This window comes from Coffea eugenioides, chromosome 2, assembly GCF_003713205.1.
Source record: "Coffea eugenioides isolate CCC68of chromosome 2, Ceug_1.0, whole genome shotgun sequence".
Taxonomy (NCBI): domain Eukaryota; kingdom Viridiplantae; phylum Streptophyta; class Magnoliopsida; order Gentianales; family Rubiaceae; genus Coffea; species Coffea eugenioides.
The window spans coordinates 26,529,653-26,549,756 of NC_040036.1; the positions used below are offsets into that span (position 1 = coordinate 26,529,653).

A 20,104-nucleotide genomic window follows, 5' to 3' on the forward strand; every position below is an offset into this window, starting at 1 on the left:
ATATTTTTATACCAAAATTTTTACATTTATTAAAACTTTTATATAAAAGCTCCATAGATAATATTTAGATATGTTGATTACTTTTAGATCACATAAGCATCTTCATACTGATATAGCTCAAGTCACTTGTCAATTAAACAATTTGGAATGACTTTTCAAGTTGTTTATTTCTAAAGTATACGGTTTAAATCAATGTTCGCCACTAAATTCATTTTTTCCAAAGTTGTACTAATCATATAATACTTATATAAATTGCGATACAATCACATAAAATTATTCTACCAAAAATAATGATTGAGTAGCTATTTTGATTGGCAAAGAAAGTAAGGTGAAACTAGTATTGGATTAACATCTTAGAAATATACTTAACACAAACACCAATGACAATATTACTAAAATCAACTTGCTCGTCTGCAAATATTCTCCATAACAGATACTAATCACATAAGGTCCATGCATTATTTTGTCTCTTCAAATACTTCATTGAAGCAAATTGTGCAATAGTAACTAACACTTTTAGTTAACTTGCAATGATATTTTACATAATAAGATCATTTCAATTAAAATTTAATAATATACTAAAAAAGATACAAAAAAGACGTAGGTAAACCTTTTGAGCATTCTCTTTAACTTTGCAGCGATCAGCACTTATGGATTGTAACCATAAACCAAGTGTAAATTGCTGAAAAATAAATATCAAAATTAAAGATGAATGTTAGATGTGTATATTAGAAATAATACCCAATAATAGTAATAAAATGAGTGTATTAAACACATGTGTATCCATTACATTTACTAGCCTTTGAGCATTTCTTCTCCGTTTCTTTGGCTTTTTAGTTGGTATCCTTCCTGTTATAGCAAAAAGATCCTGTGCAATTTCTTCAGGAGTAAGTTGAAGCGAGAACTCAGGTAGCTTAATTTCTGACTCTTGCTCCTGCTCTGGTTCCTGCTCTTTACCTTTCTTTTTCTTCTGATTATCACGCCTCTTATTCGCACTTTTTTGCTTACTTTTTGCTACTTTTTTGAACTGTTTTTCTATGTTTTCTTCTACATATTTACCATGATTTGCAAAAGAAGGTCCCACAGTTTTTTCCAAATTCAAAGTTTGAGGTTTTTGTGGATGAAAACTCCAAAGGTTGGCATTTACTTTTGGATCTTTTCTTGGTACTCATTCTTATTTTTTGTCATCTTTCCCTACTTGATATATTTTTTTTTTGTACTACTTCCATAAGTCTTCAGTGGCTTTTCTTGTTTGTTGATTTGCTCCTTGCCTTTTATTTTATCTGATACCAATAAACTGTTCTTAAGACTTTCAATCATTTTCTCGAGACCAAACTGCTCTTCAAAATTCAAAATTCCCACTAGATGTTTCTTGCACAAAAGAACTAGATTGGGAAATATTAAGAGGATAAGAATGGGAAAAAGATGTTACTTTAGTTGTAGAAGTAGGTGGCAAGATCTTAGACCGCATAGGAGATGAGGTTCTTTGTCAAGAAAAGTTTGAGATGTCGATGTCCTAACAAAGTAGAGGCAAAATTGCTGATGGTACTGAAATTAGGATTAGCTAATGATGATCCACTGAGAGAACTAAATATGGGTTTTGATAAATTTCCATGTAACCAATCAAGAATATAGGATTTATGTAAAGTTGATTGATGTGGAGTAGCATCACAAGCTGATACAGAATGCTGTTTTGATAAGGATGAAGATGATGACCCTGATAAGTGGCGTCCACGAATGGCATTATTGGTAGTCTGATTCTTGCTTGTCCATTTGACATCAGACGAAAGATCAAAATTATGTATTGATCGTTTAGATCTAGATGATGATGAAGGTGATGGTGATGACATGTTGAAAACCTTGAACACAATTTAATAAAAGTTAAAAAGCTGAAAGAAAGGAATAACATATGAAATTAATACTTGTGTACATATCAGTGCATAAAGTGTTACCAAATTTATAAGTTGGAATTGTCTAAATCAAATGCTGAGTATATATAATTTAACATAACAAAGTAATTTAACAGACTGGTGATAAAACTATGTAGCATAAAGAAAACTTGACAAAATATATGCATTTTAAATTAATCTAATATGCTAAGTCACATGGATATGTACTAATATATGCATGTGTATATATTATATTTCAAGAAATATAGATGAAAAAAATTTACGTATTTTTCAATTATTAATTTATGAAATCATGATTTTTCTTCTCAATCACTTACAAAAGGTTATATAGATCAAATTAAAACACCTGAAAAAACATTATAAAAACACACAACACTAAATTAAATACTCAAACAAACATGCAAAAGATTTTTCTTTCATAATTTTTTAATTAACATATCAAATTGATTTAAACAAAGAATGATTCAGTGCATGTGATATTGACAAGCATATGAATATAATTTGAAAATTTGTATATTACCAGTGATGAGAATAAAGGCCCCTTTGGCAAGTGAGTTTTTTTTGTGTTTGTCTAAAACTTTACTGTAACTTACTGTAGAAGTTTTAAAAAAAAAAATTAATTGTGTTTTTTTTTATAAATATTTTGGAATGTATAGTTTAAAATTTTTGAAAAGTTTTTTGAGGCTACTGTAGCTAAAGTTTTTAAAAAACTTGTAGCAGACAAACTTGGCAAAAAACTTGTCTTCCAAACAAGGCCTTAGATTGTCACTTTACTGGATAGAAATACTAAGTTGTCCTTCTTTGATCCTTAAAAATGTTCCAAAATAACCTGTAGGACATATAAATTTCAAAGAAAAGTTTGAAATAAATTTCATAAATTATGAATAAATAAAGCTTTATTTATTCTTTTTCTTGTTTTTTATTTTAGTTTATTTCATATAAAGTGATTAAAAGATATTTTCCATCTTTTAATTTAACTGAAAAGAGAAAAATGCCATATAGTCATAAATAACAAAATTGAAGAGAGAGAGAGTGATGAAAAAAGAAAGAAATAAAAGGCATCATTAACAAAGGTATGAAAACTTGTATCAATGGAGACGCATAAACTTTTCTATGTCTATATAAAAGAGAGAGAGAGAGAGAGAGAGAGGGTGTCTGTCTGCATTGATAGAGTGTGTGCGCATGTGTGACAAACAAAAAGATGAAGAATATATAGTGAAAAACAAAGAAAATTAAACAAAAAATAACTTATAAAATGAAATATCATGAAAGCTTTCTCTATTATGGGTATTGCATGATTTTGTATGTGTATGAAAGAGATAAAAAAAAAAAAAAAAAGAGAGTGATTGTATGTATGTTTTTCATATTTACCTGGATATTTGAATATCTTCAAAGAACACTTGAAGCATAAAAGAGCACTTAAAAGAACAAAAACACTTGAAGCATAAAAGAACGCTTAAAAGAACAAGAACGCTTGAAGTATAAAAGAACATTTAAAAGAGCAAAAGCTGGAGAGTAATCAAATTGAAGGTTGTGAGTCTTTAAAACCCAAGAAGGAACAGATTATAAAGAGATGTGAGTAAAAAGAAGACAAAATAGGGTGGTTGGAGTTAAATGGTCATTTTACTCTAAAGTTCAATATGTGTCAAAAAGTCCGACTCACTTTGACGTGGTTATACTAAGAGGATACATTCTGGCGTGTTTATACCATGAGGATCCACCTCTAAAATCATGTGCTTTTTTAAACTACTATTTGATCTTTTGAGTTCCCTATACCACTTTTTCTTTTCACGTTACAAATTCATCCATCCATCCATGTTTGTACTTAAAAATAGTTTGGATTGTTTCTAGACTTGCTAAAATAACAAAAAAAAAGAGTCAATATGTATGTGTATTTGTGTATATATATGTCCGTATACAAGTAAAATACATGTGTTGGGTATATTCATAAAGGACATATTACTTGATAACTTCTCACAATTTTACATGATTTTTTAATTTATTGTACAAAATTTTAATGTGTTAAATTTAATTAGTTTTCTTTTTATGTCTACCTAAATTTTAGTATAGACAATATTTTTCATAAACAAATTCCAATGCAAGATTCCAATTTTGTTATAAAAATTTCTTAATAATGACATGATACATAAAACAGATATAAGAACTATGAGATCACGTCTAAAATGTAACATGACAAAATCAAACAAAACTTTATTGTATATAAATTCCATTCAGTAATATTAGTTTATCAACAATAGTTATAAAAATCTAGGGATAATTTCAGAAACCTCCCCTGAGGTTTCTGACAGTTTCACTCCCCTCCCCTGTGGTTTCTGAAATTCCACAAACCTCCCCTAAAACTAAATAGGCAAGGCCAAAATAGACCCAATTTAAAAATACAAACAATAAAAAATTAGTAGCTGGAGAGAGAAACAAGTGTATACCACAAATGCCCTCATTACCTTGGGTTAGAGAGCTAATCAATTGTGAAGAAAAAGGTGGGAATTTAAGAAGAATGAAACTTGAGGGGGTGTAAGTGAGGCCAATCAACAGACAAGCACACAACGTCAATAGTGAACAAAATGGAAGGCAACGGCTCTTTCTGCAGCCAGTTCTAACGTCTATATGCAACGGCCAATTCAGAAGGCTATTTATCAGAGTAAAATGCAGCAGCAAGAGATGCAACTGAAGTGCAACAAGTATTAATTTGTGAGATGCAACTGAAGTGCTTGGTGTTGGATGCAACTGAAGTGCTTGGTGTTAGATGAATTGCAACAGCAACAAACACACGCACAAATGGCCAGTTCAAGCAGCAGAGGTGAATTCCAGAATTTTGACGAACAGTTATTCAAGTCAGTGCTCTGTTTCTTTATAGGCATAGTTTCCTCTTCATGTATTGCTGCCAATAATTTTGCAATGCCTAATGGATTTTTGCATACATGCATTCAGGGAATCCATTCTGATTTTTACGTCCCTGAACTAACACCTCTTTTGGTGGCTTCTTCCCTGCTCATGGTCATGAACGATTCTCCACAGCCACACTACCCTTTAGAATTTGGATTGATAAATATGAACTCTGACCTGATCATACCAAACAAAGATGTTTGAGATTTTAGCAGGCAGCACAAAAAGGTTAACTGTTCCACTATATATGAGGAAATGAGAAATAACATCACCCCGCCATGGAACAAAGTTAACTTCGAGGCTAACCTCTAAATCATAGTCATTATCTGAAGTTGGAGTAGTTCAAAGGAAGATAACATCACATTTCAAGAAACAATGCTACAATGAAAAGTATAGAGCAAAATTTGTGTTATAACTGCAGAGATGCTTCTGAAATTGAGTTAAGCATTAATAGAAAAGAATTTCATACCTCAGTTTGTCGTCGACAAAGTCCATCTTGGTTCCTATGACATGCATGAGGGCCTTCGGATCAACCAATATCTTAACACCCTTGTCCTCAACCAACTCATCAAACTTCTCTTTTTCATCTATACATTTAAGAAATTTGCGCATCAGGCAAATAAGTATCAACCAAATTATGGAAACAAAACAAAGGGAATGCCCATTGTCTTCTGGTTACATTGAATCCTATAACATCATTTATTATCTCCAACAGTTATTGCAGTGCACCAACTCTCATCAGGTGGGATTCCCGCAACACAGGCAAATCAATGGAAGAACACAAAGTACATGGATAAACAAAAGTCCAGCAATGTCGTTGAACAATCCTTTCCTGTTCATTTTCTTTTTATTTCCAAATTTTGGACAGGGGAATGGCGGTAAAGAAAAATAGTGAAAGTGGTGGGAAATTAGAAAGCGTGAGAAACTAACTGTTGTATGATGAGGACAAAAGACCCTTAACCATCCAAGTTTCTACTCAGATTGTGATTCCAAGCACTCACCTTAAGTTCATCAAATGCACGGAACAATATAATATCTAGCCAAATAACCTAGGTTTGACTAGGATTAAAATTTTCAAGATACAGGCAATTCGAAAATGTCACCAGCCTGAGGAGTCAACAAAAGAATCATCTTCTGGATTTAATCGCCGTAAAATAAATTAACCAATAAAAATCTTTATATTCGAACCTTTCAGTTAACGTTTTCACTAAAAGGGCAAAGGATAGAACCAGGCCAAGTAGAGCCCACTAGCAGAAATCCCTCTTGTTGTAAGCTTCAAACAAGAAATACTGATAAAAAAAAGACCTTAACCTATCCATTCCAGTCTACTCGGCATAAAGGGAAAAAAGTTTTGTTCTAAATCTACGACAGATGAAGCCATAACAAATAACTCTACCAGAGATTTTGGGAGGAAATTTAACAAACTTATCTTAATTGAAGCAAAAATTACATGCGGCAATTGGGGAAAAAAATGTACAATCTAAAAAAGAATTGAAGAGGGGCGGGGAGAGGGGGATTGATTTTGAGAAATGGAACCTGCGTAATTAAGGGTGTAAGATAAGCCATTGCAACCGCGAGCTTTGACGCCAAGCTTGAGAAATGAGCGCTGCCATTGTTCCAACAGCTGCCGTATTCTGGAAGCGGCGGTTTCGGTTAAGGTGAGAAATTGCTTTCTCAGGGCCGAAGCCGGACCCATCTTCTCCACACCCCTCTCTTTAACGTCCAACAATTTGGACACGACACGATTGACAGTAGCAAGATCATGGCGCCTAAGTTTGGCGCCATTTCACTACAGACCGTTTTCTATATTGGTAGTTAGGACTCCCAATTATGGTTAATTACATTAATTGTGTTTATAACTAGCTTAACTAATAGTTTTCAGATAATCATGAAATATTAGCAAAATGGTAAGGGTATTTAAGTCATTTTGGCACCAATGATGTAAGAAATGGGACCTCACCATCTGACAGGGGAGGTTTGTGTAATTTCAGAAATCACAGGGGAGGGGAGTGAAACTGTCAGAAACCTCAGGGGAGGTTTCTGAAATTATCCCAAAAATCTATTACCAAAAGAATTTACAACTCATAAAAAAGTATATTACTTTGTTTTGAAATTTAAAAAGTTGAATAGAATCTTATGAAATATACGGTAAATACTATAAATTTTATGCGTAGAGTAGGAAACTGATATTTTAATTGCAACCAATAAACAAAATTGACCATCTAACAATGTTTGAAACCCCAATAAGTTCCTAGAATGGTTGAAAATTACCCGAAATATTGTTTAAAAATTTTAGGAACTTCTAAGGAAATTTATCATGCACACTTTATATGGAGTCTTGTTTTGAAATTTAAAAAATTGAATAGAATCTTATGAAATATATATATAAAATAACATAAACTTTATGCTTAGAATTGAAAAATAATATTTTAATTATGACCAATAAACAAAATTGGCCATCTAACAATGTTTAAAAAACTAATAAGATTCCTAGAATCGTTGAACATTACCAATAGATAAACTTGTAGAGAATTCCAAAGAATCTTATTATGCGCTATTTGGAGCTTTGTTTCAAGATATATTATGTACACTTCTTGTGTCTTGATAGATAAAAGGTGTCTGGGTATATAGTAAAAACTCTAGAATAAATTAATATTATTATTATTGCTTATCTTAAACTATGTATTTTTCTGGCCAATTATGAGCACTCGATGATAGTGACAGATATTACCTAAAAGAGTTCAAGATTCAAATAGGTAATATGTGAGTAAATATTAAGTTAGAAATGTTGTTTACACAACATTTTGTTGACTCGTTATCTTTATCTAGCTGTAATTAATTTTTTGCATCAAACAATTTACAAAATTTTGAATTCTAACCTTTTGACCCCTTAAGTACATTGTATTAATACTCAAATTTATTGTATTAGCGCTCAAGTTTGTCCAAGTCATAAATTTAAGCCAATGTAGATATTCAACAATATATTTAAAGATATTTACCTTTAGAAGAAACAAAGTTTAAATCAAACAATATGAATATTCTTTAATGCATTCCAGTTCATCTTAAATTCTTTCTATGAACAAATTAGTTTAAACATCTTATTCTTATAGAGGAGTGATAACATTTGGGTATCTATGTGCTTGATTCATTTGAGTTTGAACATAATCTCTAATGTAAAGGTTTGAAATGTTATTACTTTTAGAAATTGACTGTAAAGATTTAAATATATACTAAATTGGTTGTGAAAACATGAAACCTATATAGATAGTTTATCATCTATTAAAGGTACTTAATGACTAGTTAGAAATTTACAAAATGTGACTAAATGTATTTAATGACAAGCTAGAAATATAGTACAGGTAGGAAAATATGGTTAATTTTTCTCGCCTTACACTAAATGCAGTTCCAATTTTTCTTTTTTGTCAATCAGATAACATATCATGTAAATATCTATTAAAACCATTTTATGTTCAAAAAGCTATTCTATAGAAAAAATAAAAATAAAAATCATCACATAATAAGTTTAAGTTTGATTTAAAAAATTGCATTTCATTTATAAATGGTTATAAGTGTATTACTTTTAGTTGTAGTAATTCATAGTTATGTAAATAAAGTTAATTATCATAATCAAGAATAATACTAAATCCACACCCCTTCATCCTTGATTTTTACTTTATACAAACTTTAATACTAATACTAATGGGAAAAGTCGTAAATACTTATTTTATAAGTCATTAACGCATATTAGATGTGAATGTAGAATGATAAAGTATGGATTTAGTCCTTTTCTTGATAATCAAGCTATTAATTACAACAAAATATATGAAATATCAAGTTAATCAGGACCATTCAGTTCTAATATTTCCTTGATATTAAATTCAAAGTCCTATTTAGGCATACTACATGAATCATTATGGCTAGATTTAGACATATCAATTGCCACATTTTTTAAAAAACACCAATTCTTGTTATAATAAATAGGCAAAAAAAATAATAAGTTAGTTAAACTTTCTTTTAAGGTCATTTATGTTATGATGTTTTAAAATTCCAACTAAAAAAATCTTCTTTTACTTTATCTCAATGCCCAAGAAAGTAGAACATCAAATCTTCTAATAGAAGCATTTATTTGAATACATTTTTGAGAATATGAATAATTAAATTGAAGACTTATTAATTAAATATATTTTTTACAATAAAGAATCTGTGCAGTGGTAAGAGATTAAAATTCTTTGAAAACTAAAGTCATTAGACATAGGATATAGTCTTAATAAATAAGTCCTTAAAACTTCAAGGAAGTGAAAGAAAAAAAAATTCTAAAACAATCCTCCAAATTAAGTGTACAATGTAAAATTTCTCAAATTTATGGCGACCACTTCATTATAAGACCTCCTATTGGTTCTTTGCTTTATGCATAAAAAATGAGATATCTGAAGATTTACAATTTTATGATATATTGCGTAAATAATCTAAAATATATCTCTCTCATGGTTCAATTATTAATACACTAAAGGTGTGACAAACAAGTACCCATTTTCTTCTTTCTTTATGTTGGACAATATGAATCACTAAATGGAAGGAAAGAGTTCAAGTATAAGAAAGTATGACATATCTTAATTATATGTATAAAATGTATTAATAAAATTGAAACCACATAGCACATTATATAACAAATTATCTATGAACTATAATAATACTTGTACATAAAGCGAAAATATATGAGAGAATAAATTGCAAAAATACATTATAAAATATGAATATATTGCAAATATTTTGTCTTGATAAGGTATCATATATAGCGAAACAAAATGTTATACAAACTTCAATATTGTAGGAAGTGATTTGCATGAAAATGTGTTATCTATGTATAAATAAATTGTTAAACATAAGAATACTCATATACTCATTGACTTATACATGTGAGATGTCTAAGTTACTCACATAGTATTTTTTTTTTTTCCTTTTGAAAATGACTCCTTTTGAGTATGCCGTCACTTTTTTAGCATATCAATATCTTTTTTTTTTTTTTTTTGTCATCACTGTGGGTATTCGGGTCTACACCCGACTAATCCCACAGCGCTTCAGTAGAGCGGGCCCGACCGATGTTGAAGAAGATAACAACTGGGTTGCTGTCCGGGATCGAACCCAGGTGGAACTCACCTCAGGAGGCTACTTCCACCAGCAGACCAACCCAGCGCGGGCTAGCATATCAATATCACTACACTACTATCATTCTACCACTATTCATACAGTCTACTACCACCACCACCATCAAACCATCACTCTACCAATTTTTATTATTGCCACCACAATTATCAATAACACAAGATCGCAAACCATTTCTATTGCCACCACCATCACTCTATTGCATTCTTACTACTACCACCATTAAGTACACGAAGCATCAAAACATGACTAGCGATATCATCACCTCTACTTTCATGCCTTCTGCTATCATCAATGACTCAACACAACCCATCATGACTTTACAAAAGTGTGAATAATTCATATCAGGTGGTAAGAATAATAAGAGACGGTAAAGGGGTAGGAGGGCGAAGATCCAAGAAAACCAATAGAAAAGAAGAGAAGTGGGAGACAAAGAGAAAGAGATAGATATAGTTGAAACCCAAAAACGAAGTTATTAGTTGAGTATGCTGCAATTAAATGGAGAATTGAATGAGTAAATTTAGATATTTATTTGTTTCCCATTAGTTTCACATTATATAATTCACATAGAATAGCTTTATTTTGATCATAATATGTTTCCGAATGGTAAATTTATGAATAAGAGAGGTACAAGTTATCTAAGGTTTAAGATTTCAAGTCTATAAAATTTTTCTCATTTAACATATATTTTTTTAGTGCCTATGGAGGGCATAAGACATTAGCTATTTCTGTATTAATAGTAATAAGACATCATTAGTTTTATGTGATTACAAAGAATTTTCATTTTAAGGTTCTTCATTTAAATAGATAAATAGACACATTTAAAACTCTTGTTAGTAATACATGGCCATAAGAATACTAGTAGATCTGTAAAATTTTATCTTGTAAGTTATATTATTTAGGATTTACTTTTTTTTTGAAGAAATATTTAGGATTTACTTGTTAACAAGTTTGAGATCTTAGTATCATAAATGACGCCTTGAGTTCACAGGTTAGTCCAATCATTTAGTCTTGCATGTTTTAGAGGTGATCTCTATCGAACGTGGCACTTAGTCTTGAACAGACACTTAGGTCTTATTTGATAATCCAACTTAACACTTAAACTTAATGGATTCAGATTTTAACATGTTCAAACATGTTTGATAACTAAAAATTAAATATCTAAATTAATTAAGTGGCACCGAATTTATTCACTTATCATTGAATATGATATATACCCAAATATATTAGATTTAATACTTAACAATTCAATAATTTAATGGATTTAGATTTTAAATTTCAGATTTCAGATTTTAGTTTTTAGACTTCAGTTTTATCAAACTCACCATTAGTCTCGAAGATTTTAGAGATGATCTCTGTTTGAATGTGGTACTTAGTCCCACACAACACCCACGCAAAAAGTTGCACTCTCTTGCGTAATTGAAACCACACAATATTTACTGTAATACTAATTGTAATGCCCCAAGTTCATGGGTTGGTCCAAATAACTTTTGCATGGAATTATAAAATTCAAAATTATTACCCCAAGTTACTAAGTTGCCCATAGGCCTAGATTCTTATACAATTCCTTTCCTTGCCATATTTTTGACGTGGGACTGAGGCCCTCATATCATACACAAAGTATTCTTATTCTTTAACCTAATTATAATATCTTGATAAACAAGTTTGATATTGGATTAATTTACATATGGATGGCAAAAGCAAGAAACTTAAAAACATGCAGATTATATATATATATATATACATAATAATAAGAGGATAACCATTCAAACAAATTTAAGAAGGACCTTTTCAAACCAAATCTACTAAAGTTTAAAAAATCCAAATGAATTTCACCATTTTTTTGCGCAAGCAATATTTATGACAAATAATTTTTCCCATTAAACAAACAGTCCAAAATTTTCTTAAACAACAATCAACGTCCAATCAACAATCAACAATTAACATGTATCAAATGTGAGGCTAAATTTAGATCCTATATTATTCAAGAATTTGCAATGAACAATTTAACCACATGTAGCCATGGATATTAGATTTTGCAAGTACAGTTAAAAGATGTAAGAAGGTTTCTATGATTATTCACTAGTATCATGCATTCCACAATCAATTTTTTAGATTCATGCAATAACACCTGAGAAAATATTGCAATAGAAAACTCATATTTTTTTTAATGTATCAGGTAAACATCAAAAACTGAAGAAAGAGAAAAAGAAAACTAACATACTTGTCCTTCAAATACCTATACTAAAATATGGAGCACAAGCATCCGAACCAACATTTTTTAATATTAAAATCTCAGATCTATTATTGCCAGAAAGCTCAAGAGGACTCCAATTATACTTGTAACACATTGGAAATGATTCTTCGCTTATTGCTCATTAAAATTCTCTTAAATATAAATCAATTATTGACTTAAATGAACATACCTCTCTAAAACAACCACACCAAAATACAAAACAAAATCATCCACACCAAGAGTCTTGAGTATTAAGAGTTTTTTTTTAACCAATCAACTTACAGCATTAAGAGCCTCCATTAAGGCACAACATTGACATTGACATTGCTACAAACTCTTTTTACTACCCCCTTGTCTTACTCTCGCAACCCTCCATCCTGTTCTCTTCTTTCTCGATTACCATTTCCTCGCCCCACTTCTCCCTTCCTTCTTCCCTGACTACCACCTCTTCTCTTCATTTCCCTTCCCCCTGTTTCTCTCATCTTTTCCTTGATTTGTTGTTTCATTCCTCTCCCATTTTTTTCCACTGTTCCCCCTTCTCCGCAGCCAAACATGACCCCTTCCCTCCTCCTCATCCCCCTCTTCTCCGATCTGCCCTCTTCTTTCTTTCTCCTCTTTTTCTCGCCACTTCCTCCTTCCTTGTGGCTAGACATAGCACTCTAATCATGGGGAAGTGGGAGAGCAATAGCAAAATATAAGAAGAGGGAATGAAGGAAAGATCAAGTAAAAGGAAGAAGGCGGAAGTGGGAAGAAGTCATGGTAATTGGGGGAGGAAAGAGGATGAGAAATGGGGGAAGAAGGGTGACAGGGAAGCGATAGGAGGGACGGAAATAGTAGGAGTGGTGGTGGTGGAGCAAGCAAAATCTATGGGTCTAGATTTTGTTTTCCTATAAAAATTTTACTCAAATTGGGACTTGAACTTGGTGGTGATGAAAATTGTCTGAAGATGGCAGTGATGGGTGGCAGAGATGGCCACTTTCTGGCAACTGGAGAACAAATTTGACCCTACTAATTTTAATTATCAATGTGTTGATGTGAACCATTTCTTTGCCCATTTGAAATGCCATAACATTGAAAAATAAAAATTAAAAAAAAGCAAGAAAAGTATACTACCAAACCATCAAGAAAAAGAATGATACAGATAAAAGTAAGGAAGAAAATGGAGGAAAATGGAAAGAAAAGGAATTAAAAAACTAAGAAAAGTTTTTGGTTTGGTCAACAATTGAAAGGAAAGGAACAAGAAAAATTTTTTTGTGAATATTTCTTCTACACAATTTTCAATTATATTTTTATTTCATATATATTGTATCTTCTATAATAAATTTTTTTCCAAAAACTCCCAAAAAAAAAAAACAATCCAAACAGGAAGTCTTTATGCTTTGCCAGTCATTTAGCCAATTTTTGAGCAGTTTCTTGTCTAGTTTAGTCAAGAGAGAGGAGTTCTGTAAATATTTCCAATCGATAAGGGGTCCTTTGACAGGGTTTACTGGCTAAATTTAATGAAACTTGCATTTTATGAGAGAGTAATTTTCCTGTTACCATTTTGAAAATTTTTCCAATCATATCACTCTTACTCCTTTCACAATGAACTAGTCACAAACCCCGCACACGCCACAATTTTTAACCCAAACAGCATTTGAATAAAATTACATCTTTGTCCTTGCATTCTTTTCTTTCCTATCATAAACTCCCTCATATATATTTGACAAAGAATATATTATTAGTAATTTTGGATGCTTAATGATCCTAGATATATTTTCAGGTCTGTAGACTTCGCCCCTACCCAGAATGGCTCAATCTCAATACCCGAACGAAACCCTTGTAAACCCAAACACTCCGGCACAACTTTCGGCTGCTTCGGTTCCGGCGACCTCTTCTACCACGGCGTCGCCTCCAGGGGCAGCTGCAGCTGCAGCCTCGGCTATGCCATCAGTGATCGAAGATCCGCCTCGGTCGAACACGTTGAAGCGTCCTCGAGAAGATGACAGTGAGGCGGAAGCCGCCGGTACATCCGTTGATGCTCCGGCACTGAAACGGCGGGTCAAGGTCACTCAGGACGTCCTTTACCGTATAGTGGTGCCGTCGAGGCAGATTGGGAAGGTTATTGGTAGAGTTGGGCATCGAATTCAGAAGATTCGTGAAGATACCAAAGCAAATATTAAAATAGCGGACGCTATAGCTGTGAGTGCTTAAATTTTGTTGCTTATTCTCTCTTAATTCTCTTAATTTTGTTTTGTAATGCTGAAAAAAAATTTTAAAAAAAGAGCAATCTTTGTCGTTGTTGTTTTATTAGGGCAATTTAGTGACTTGAAGTTAAACGTAGTAGCAGAACAGAAATGTCTTGTTAGTTTAGGAGTTTGGAATTTGATAATTTTGGTTTTGAGTAGATGATCAATAAGAAAAATCCTTTTAACCATTGATGTCCATAATCGGGCAAAAACGTTGCAAATTGCTTCAGGACGTGGATGTGGGGTTAGAAAGCCTACGTTTTGCAGAGTAGATTTAGTTGTAAAAGGCTGGGCTTTTAGAACGCATATTTTCATCTAATTTTCCTTTTTGGTAACCGATATGGAAACCTGGCCAATAGCTTATAAAGCATTTATCAAACGGAGTTTCATTCGTAAATTTGGAGTAATGAAGTAAAATAAAGAAAGATAGTAGAGCAAAGGTCAAATTTTCAAGCATGGCTGTATTGACCTGAGAGGATAATAGCTAGCCATGTGGGATGACTTGTTTGTTAATTACTATGTGAAAGTCACCTAAAGTTAAGACGCTGTTGCGTAGTTAACCTTGAGTTCAGGGAAAAGATGTTGTAAGCTGAAAATCATTAGACAATCCAACCTTTGCGCGAGTGCGCACATACACATATAATATACATATCACATCTGAACTTGAGCCCATGTAACATAGCCAATTTAGTATTAGGTACTGGATCTTGGCAAACATGTAATGTTTAGTTGAATTAGTAGGAACATGATCAGGAACTTTTCATGTTGAGAGCACCTGGATTTTTTTGGGTAAGAAAGTTTGTAATAAAAAACCTAGGATATTGCTGGGGAGTATTGAAATGATTTTTTGATAGTTGTGCATGGCTTTGGAGGGGATGTTAGATGATCGTAGCAATGTTGGTGTGAAACGATGGCAGATGGTGTAGGTTGGGAAGGATTGTCAGTGTCAGTTGATGAATTTGGCTGCTGACATAGTTTGTGGGAAATGTAGAGTTGCAGTAGCTGATATGGTAGGGGCAGTGTTTGTTGGTTGTGTTTGCATGGTGGCGTGGGAATATAACAATGATGATGTTGGTTTGACTGTTATTTGAGTCCGCTATAGTTTGTATTTTTCCTTTTTTTCATTTCTATATATATGCAGAAAATTTTCTGTCTCCTAATTTGAAGATATCTTGAGTGTTGTTTAATTGCGTTCTTTTGGCTTAAGTATATGGCAATCATCCCTCTTGTTGAATAATGAATTTCTGAGGTATTTTAATTTTCTCAAGGATTTAGATACTTTTAGAATTGGAAACCCTCAGCAGAAAAAGTTGTTTGTTTTTGCAGTTAGAGTTGTTGTTGGCAGACAAAGAGAAGTGCTGTATTTGTCTCATCATTGCTAATTGATATATTACATCGCATTTATCTGTTTATTAGTTTTTTCCTTCTCAGAGAATGGAACTTACTTCTAAATTTTGATGTTTGCAGCGGCATGAAGAAAGAGTAATCATCATAAGTTCAAAAGACAGTGACAACATATTTTGTGATGCTGAGATGGCCCTTCATCATATTGTCAATTTGATCCTTAAGGTGATGGCACTTACTTTTTTTTTCAAATGATATCAAGTGTCCATTGTGAACATCTGTCTCCTGAGAAATCCATTACCTCAGATATGTTGTGAATTTCTAAAAAGTTACTGGTTGTCACCAGAGGATTTTCTTTTAATCGGTCTGAGAATCCTTTCTCTATGGTCTGTGTTTGCCTATAGCAATTCCATTCATACCTGCTGTATACAACTTAGGAGCAAAAGTTAGTTGACTCTCCTTAAAAAACTAATTCCAAGAACTTTTAGATATCAATAGATGTAGGACAACTCTGCAACGTGACTTCTCAAACATGTGCAAGAAGCAGTAGAAAAGATTAGGATGCTTGAGAACACTAGATAATCTCTTTAGAAATCTGAAATACTTAATTGTTCTACTGCATTTTTTTTGGGTGCCACAGAGTTTTGGCATGTATATGCTTAATTTTCCCACTTCTTTTCTTTGGGCCACAGATTTTGACCTCTTGTGAGCTTTGTCAGCTTCTACGTGCTTGATTATGGGAATATGTTCAATATATTCTTATTTTTTTGGTTCTTGGTGTGGCAACTTGTTGGGTAAGAGAAGTTCATTGATGTGGTAATTTTGATTCTGCATCTGGTAGGATGATGATGTTAATGTTGAGCCACAGAAAGTAGCAGCTGGGCATGTTGCTGCTAATACAATTAGGCTCTTAATTGCTGGTACGCAAGCTGGTGGTTTGATTGGACTGAATGGTCAAAATATTGAGAAACTAAGGAACTCCTCTGGAGCTTCTATTACGGTTCTTGCTCAAAGTCAGTTACCTTTATGTGCATCTGCTCATGAGTCTGATCGAGTGGTGCAGGTAAAAACCAAGTTACTGTGTTGATTTAGTTGAAACTTGAAGTGTCATAATGTGAAATTAATCTTGCTAGAGTGCAAATGACATATTGTCTTCTTCTTCTCTTTGACATCTTTTTTTTCAGTTCAAAATGATGGTCACTAGTCAGACGAAAATCTGTTTTTGAACATAATGAGGGAAATGTAATTTTAGTTTCTTGGTTTGTTTTGAGGAAATAGAACTAATGATTGTTTGCCCATGGTGGCTTGTGGCTTCATTTGACTGCCTATATGAGATGATGTTGAGATGTCTAATTTTACCTGATCTGCAAACCAAGGGATATTTCTGCAGAAATTGTACGAGTCAATACAAAAAGCCAGAGTTTTAGGGAAAATGATTGCGCGTCATTTGCTTGTTTTCTGTTGAATTTTGAATTTTGCTCCATTACATGTCAAATGTAGGTTTCTGGAGACATTGATACAGTCCTGAAGGCTGTTGTGGAGATTGGATGTCAACTGAGGTATATTACAGCTTTGGTTAATTCCGATCAATTTATCGTCTCACTTTCTTACTTCATACTTATATGTAAAAATTGTGCAGGGATAATCCACCTAAACAAGTAATTTCCATCAATCCATCCTATACTCCCGGCTTCAATCGCCAACCTCATCAATACGTTGATCCAGCTTCAGGTTGCCTAATCTTTTTTGTATTTATATAAAAACTGCTGCATTCTGCTGCTGTATGCAATGTTAATATTTTTCTCATAACGGCATGATCTTTAGGACAACCACTCTTGCAGCTGAATATGTAAATCTGGAGATTATGGTTCCTGAATCAATGGTTGGAGGCTTAATTGGACGGTGTGGTTCCAACATTTCAAGAATCAGAACTGAGTCAGGAGCAACTATTAAGGTATGTTGGCTCTCTCTGTCATCTCTTTTCTTGTATGCAAGAGATCAACTCTTGATTATTGCTTGAATCTGCTGTATTTGTATCTTGAGGGCTGTCATTTATTTGCACTAGTACCTGAGTTTCATTACACCTTACAAATTAGTGATGTTCAAGCTTCCTGCACGTGGATTAATTTATTTTTTCAAGTGTAGGACTCCCACCTCTGTGGATTTGGTGAATTTGAACTCTATCTCCTCTTCAGATGTGTTAATGAAATGTTATGCGTGTGATACTTGTGATAGAATAGTTGTATACTTTGGGCTTTCGGACCATGTTCAAGTGTGGATCTGAAATCTCCTTCTGCTGTACTTTTTGCTTTGGCAGGTTTATGGTGCAAAGGGTGAACAAACTCAAAGGCAAATTCATTTGGGTGGTAGTGCTCAACAGGTGAACATTGCTCGTCTGTGATATAAGTTTCTGGTTTTTACAGTACTAAGAAAAACAACACCCACCATCCATTCTATGCTCCCTCTCTCCCCCCAAAAACCAAAAAACAAAAAAAAAAAAAGCATCAATAAGGGCTATTTGTGCTTTTTTTGTGGACTGATGTATGAGAATCCATCTTGAAACCTTGTGAAGCAGTGAAATAAATTACCCATGAGAATACGGAAATTTAGTTTGTTAACCCTCTATCAAAATCTATAAGTTGTTAAGCTGTACTAATTGCTGATCCATGTAATCTGATTGAGAGTTGATACCAATTACAGGGGTAGTTCAATGATGTTTATTTTTCTCTCAAAATTTTGTTGTATTTGAAATAGCGAATTTACTTGGATTGATTTAGAAGTCTCTCACTATCTAATTTCTACTCCTCACAGGTTAGCCTAGCAAAGCAGAGAATTGATGAATATGTTTATTCCCAGTTGATGCTACAATCCGGTGTACAGCCATCAATGTAATTTTTATTTTTATTTCGTATAGTCTTCACTTTATCATTTATTTGGGGCCTTCTGGACCTGCAATTGAAATTGGAATCTCTCTTAGATTGACCGTACATCTAACAAGGATGTATGTTTTGTGTTGTCTTGTGTGATGCAGACCTGCTGTGTCCAACACATTGTTCCAAGCAAATAGTTATCTCCAAGCAAATACTTTATTGCAAGGTTATGGACACAATAGTGGACTTTATATAAGCAGGTTAATGTCCTAAAACTCTATGCTAGGACTTGCATGCGCATGCTTTTTGTTCCTTTATGTGTGTGATTTTTTTGTGTGGGCAAGTTTGTAGCTTAACAAGCATAAGCACTTGTGTTCACTTTGTATGGAACTGCAGGCAGGTACCTTGTATTGCAGTGAATATCTATGCTTGTAGACCTAACAATCTCTAATTGTCAAAATTTGTCGTGTCTTGGTGGCAATTGTTGTCACTGTAGGATCTAGGGAAGGCAGATGACTGTTGGTTCTATTGTCAATATTCAATATTACTATACACATGGGTAGAGTTTGAAAGAAAAATTTTGTTAACAATACCTTTTGGATTTATGATTTCTGTGAGGCTTATATGAGAGTTTTTCAGATATGATTTCGCCAATCTTTCCTAGCAAGCTAGTTTTCTGTACCTGTGCATGATGCTAGCTTTCGATTGCTTTGGGGCAAGCTTTTTTTGGCTTAATTATAAAAATTAAATTCATTGCCAATTGTCTCCTAAAATTTTTTTATGCTTATTTTCAGGACAACTATGTGTAATTCTTTTCCTGAATTAGAAAGGAACTAAGCATATCTTCTGATGATTCAATTTAGAACATTCATGAAAGCTTTCCATGTGTTGAGAAGTTAAAGCTAAATCTTCCTATCCTCAATTTCTGTTTTCATACAGAGATTCCAGATCTATATTGTCTTGAACTTACTACCTGTGCTTTTGGAAACTAGAAAATGCTCACTCGCTCTATGGTTTTGCAGTAATCCTGGAACGGCTATGATGCCATCTCACGCTCCAGTATATCCATCAACCACTGCAGACCAGGCGGCTGCTTACTATGGACAGTCATTCCAGGCACCGCCAATATAAGTTCAAAGTGGCGGCGGCGTTAAGTTAGGGACGAGATAACCAGTGTACAAACTTGTGGACTATTGTAGTGTGAACTTATTCGTTATACTGTAATTTTGTAATCTTGTGGTTTGTCTCAAAAGACACGCTTATTAGTGTTTTTTTTTTTTTATCTTTTTGATTATTTTCTGCCCAACCCAGAGTTGTCCTTTGGAGATAATAAAAGTTTCTAGTGAATTTTAAAGGTGCATTTTTGTAGTGCCTTCTCATATGCTGCATGTTAAATTTGTCTGGTATGAGTTAAGCAGTGTTTGTTTTCACCTCTGCCCTCTCAATTTG

The 20,104-nt window shown here is 33.0% G+C and overlaps 2 protein-coding genes across 2 annotated transcripts; one reads left to right on the forward strand and one right to left on the reverse strand.

Moving 5' to 3' along the window:
• Positions 1-4,618: 4,618 nt before the first annotated feature.
• LOC113764139 (iron-sulfur assembly protein IscA-like 1, mitochondrial) lies at positions 4,619-6,510 on the reverse strand. The gene is made up of 3 exons (XM_027308204.1): positions 6,351-6,510; positions 5,284-5,401; positions 4,619-4,991 (listed from the first exon to the last, which is right to left on the reverse strand). Exons 1-3 carry the CDS (start codon positions 6,508-6,510, stop codon positions 4,952-4,954), a joined length of 318 nt encoding a protein of 105 aa, XP_027164005.1. The 3' UTR covers positions 4,619-4,951.
• A 7,454-nt stretch (positions 6,511-13,964) lies between these two features.
• LOC113761710 (poly(rC)-binding protein 4-like) lies at positions 13,965-20,034 on the forward strand. Its single transcript, XM_027304812.1, has 10 exons — positions 13,965-14,394; positions 15,909-16,010; positions 16,627-16,848; positions 17,286-17,344; positions 17,425-17,516; positions 17,627-17,739; positions 18,103-18,165; positions 18,597-18,673; positions 18,817-18,915; positions 19,678-20,034. Exons 1-10 carry the CDS (start codon positions 14,002-14,004, stop codon positions 19,784-19,786), a joined length of 1,329 nt encoding a protein of 442 aa, XP_027160613.1. The 5' UTR covers positions 13,965-14,001; the 3' UTR covers positions 19,787-20,034.
• Positions 20,035-20,104: the final 70 nt, after the last annotated feature.

What these genes read in the sequence shown, in the direction of transcription:
- LOC113761710 (XM_027304812.1), top strand. Translation starts at nt 14,002, where the DNA reads ATGGCTCAATCTCAATACCCGAACGAAACCCTTGTAAACCCAAACACT. An exon ending in GAGATTGGATGTCAACTGAG is followed by an intron (nt 17,345 to 17,424) that starts GTATATTACAGC and finishes AAAATTGTGCAG; the next exon opens with GGATAATCCACCTAAACAAG. An exon ending in TGGGTGGTAGTGCTCAACAG is followed by an intron (nt 18,166 to 18,596) that starts GTGAACATTGCT and finishes TACTCCTCACAG; the next exon opens with GTTAGCCTAGCAAAGCAGAG.
- LOC113764139 (XM_027308204.1), bottom strand. Translation starts at nt 6,510, where the DNA reads ATGGGTCCGGCTTCGGCCCTGAGAAAGCAATTTCTCACCTTAACCGAA. An exon ending in TTACACCCTTAATTACGCAG is followed by an intron (nt 5,402 to 6,350) that starts GTTCCATTTCTC and finishes TTAAATGTATAG; the next exon opens with ATGAAAAAGAGAAGTTTGAT. An exon ending in TTTGTCGACGACAAACTGAG is followed by an intron (nt 4,992 to 5,283) that starts GTATGAAATTCT and finishes TGGTATGATCAG; the next exon opens with GTCAGAGTTCATATTTATCA.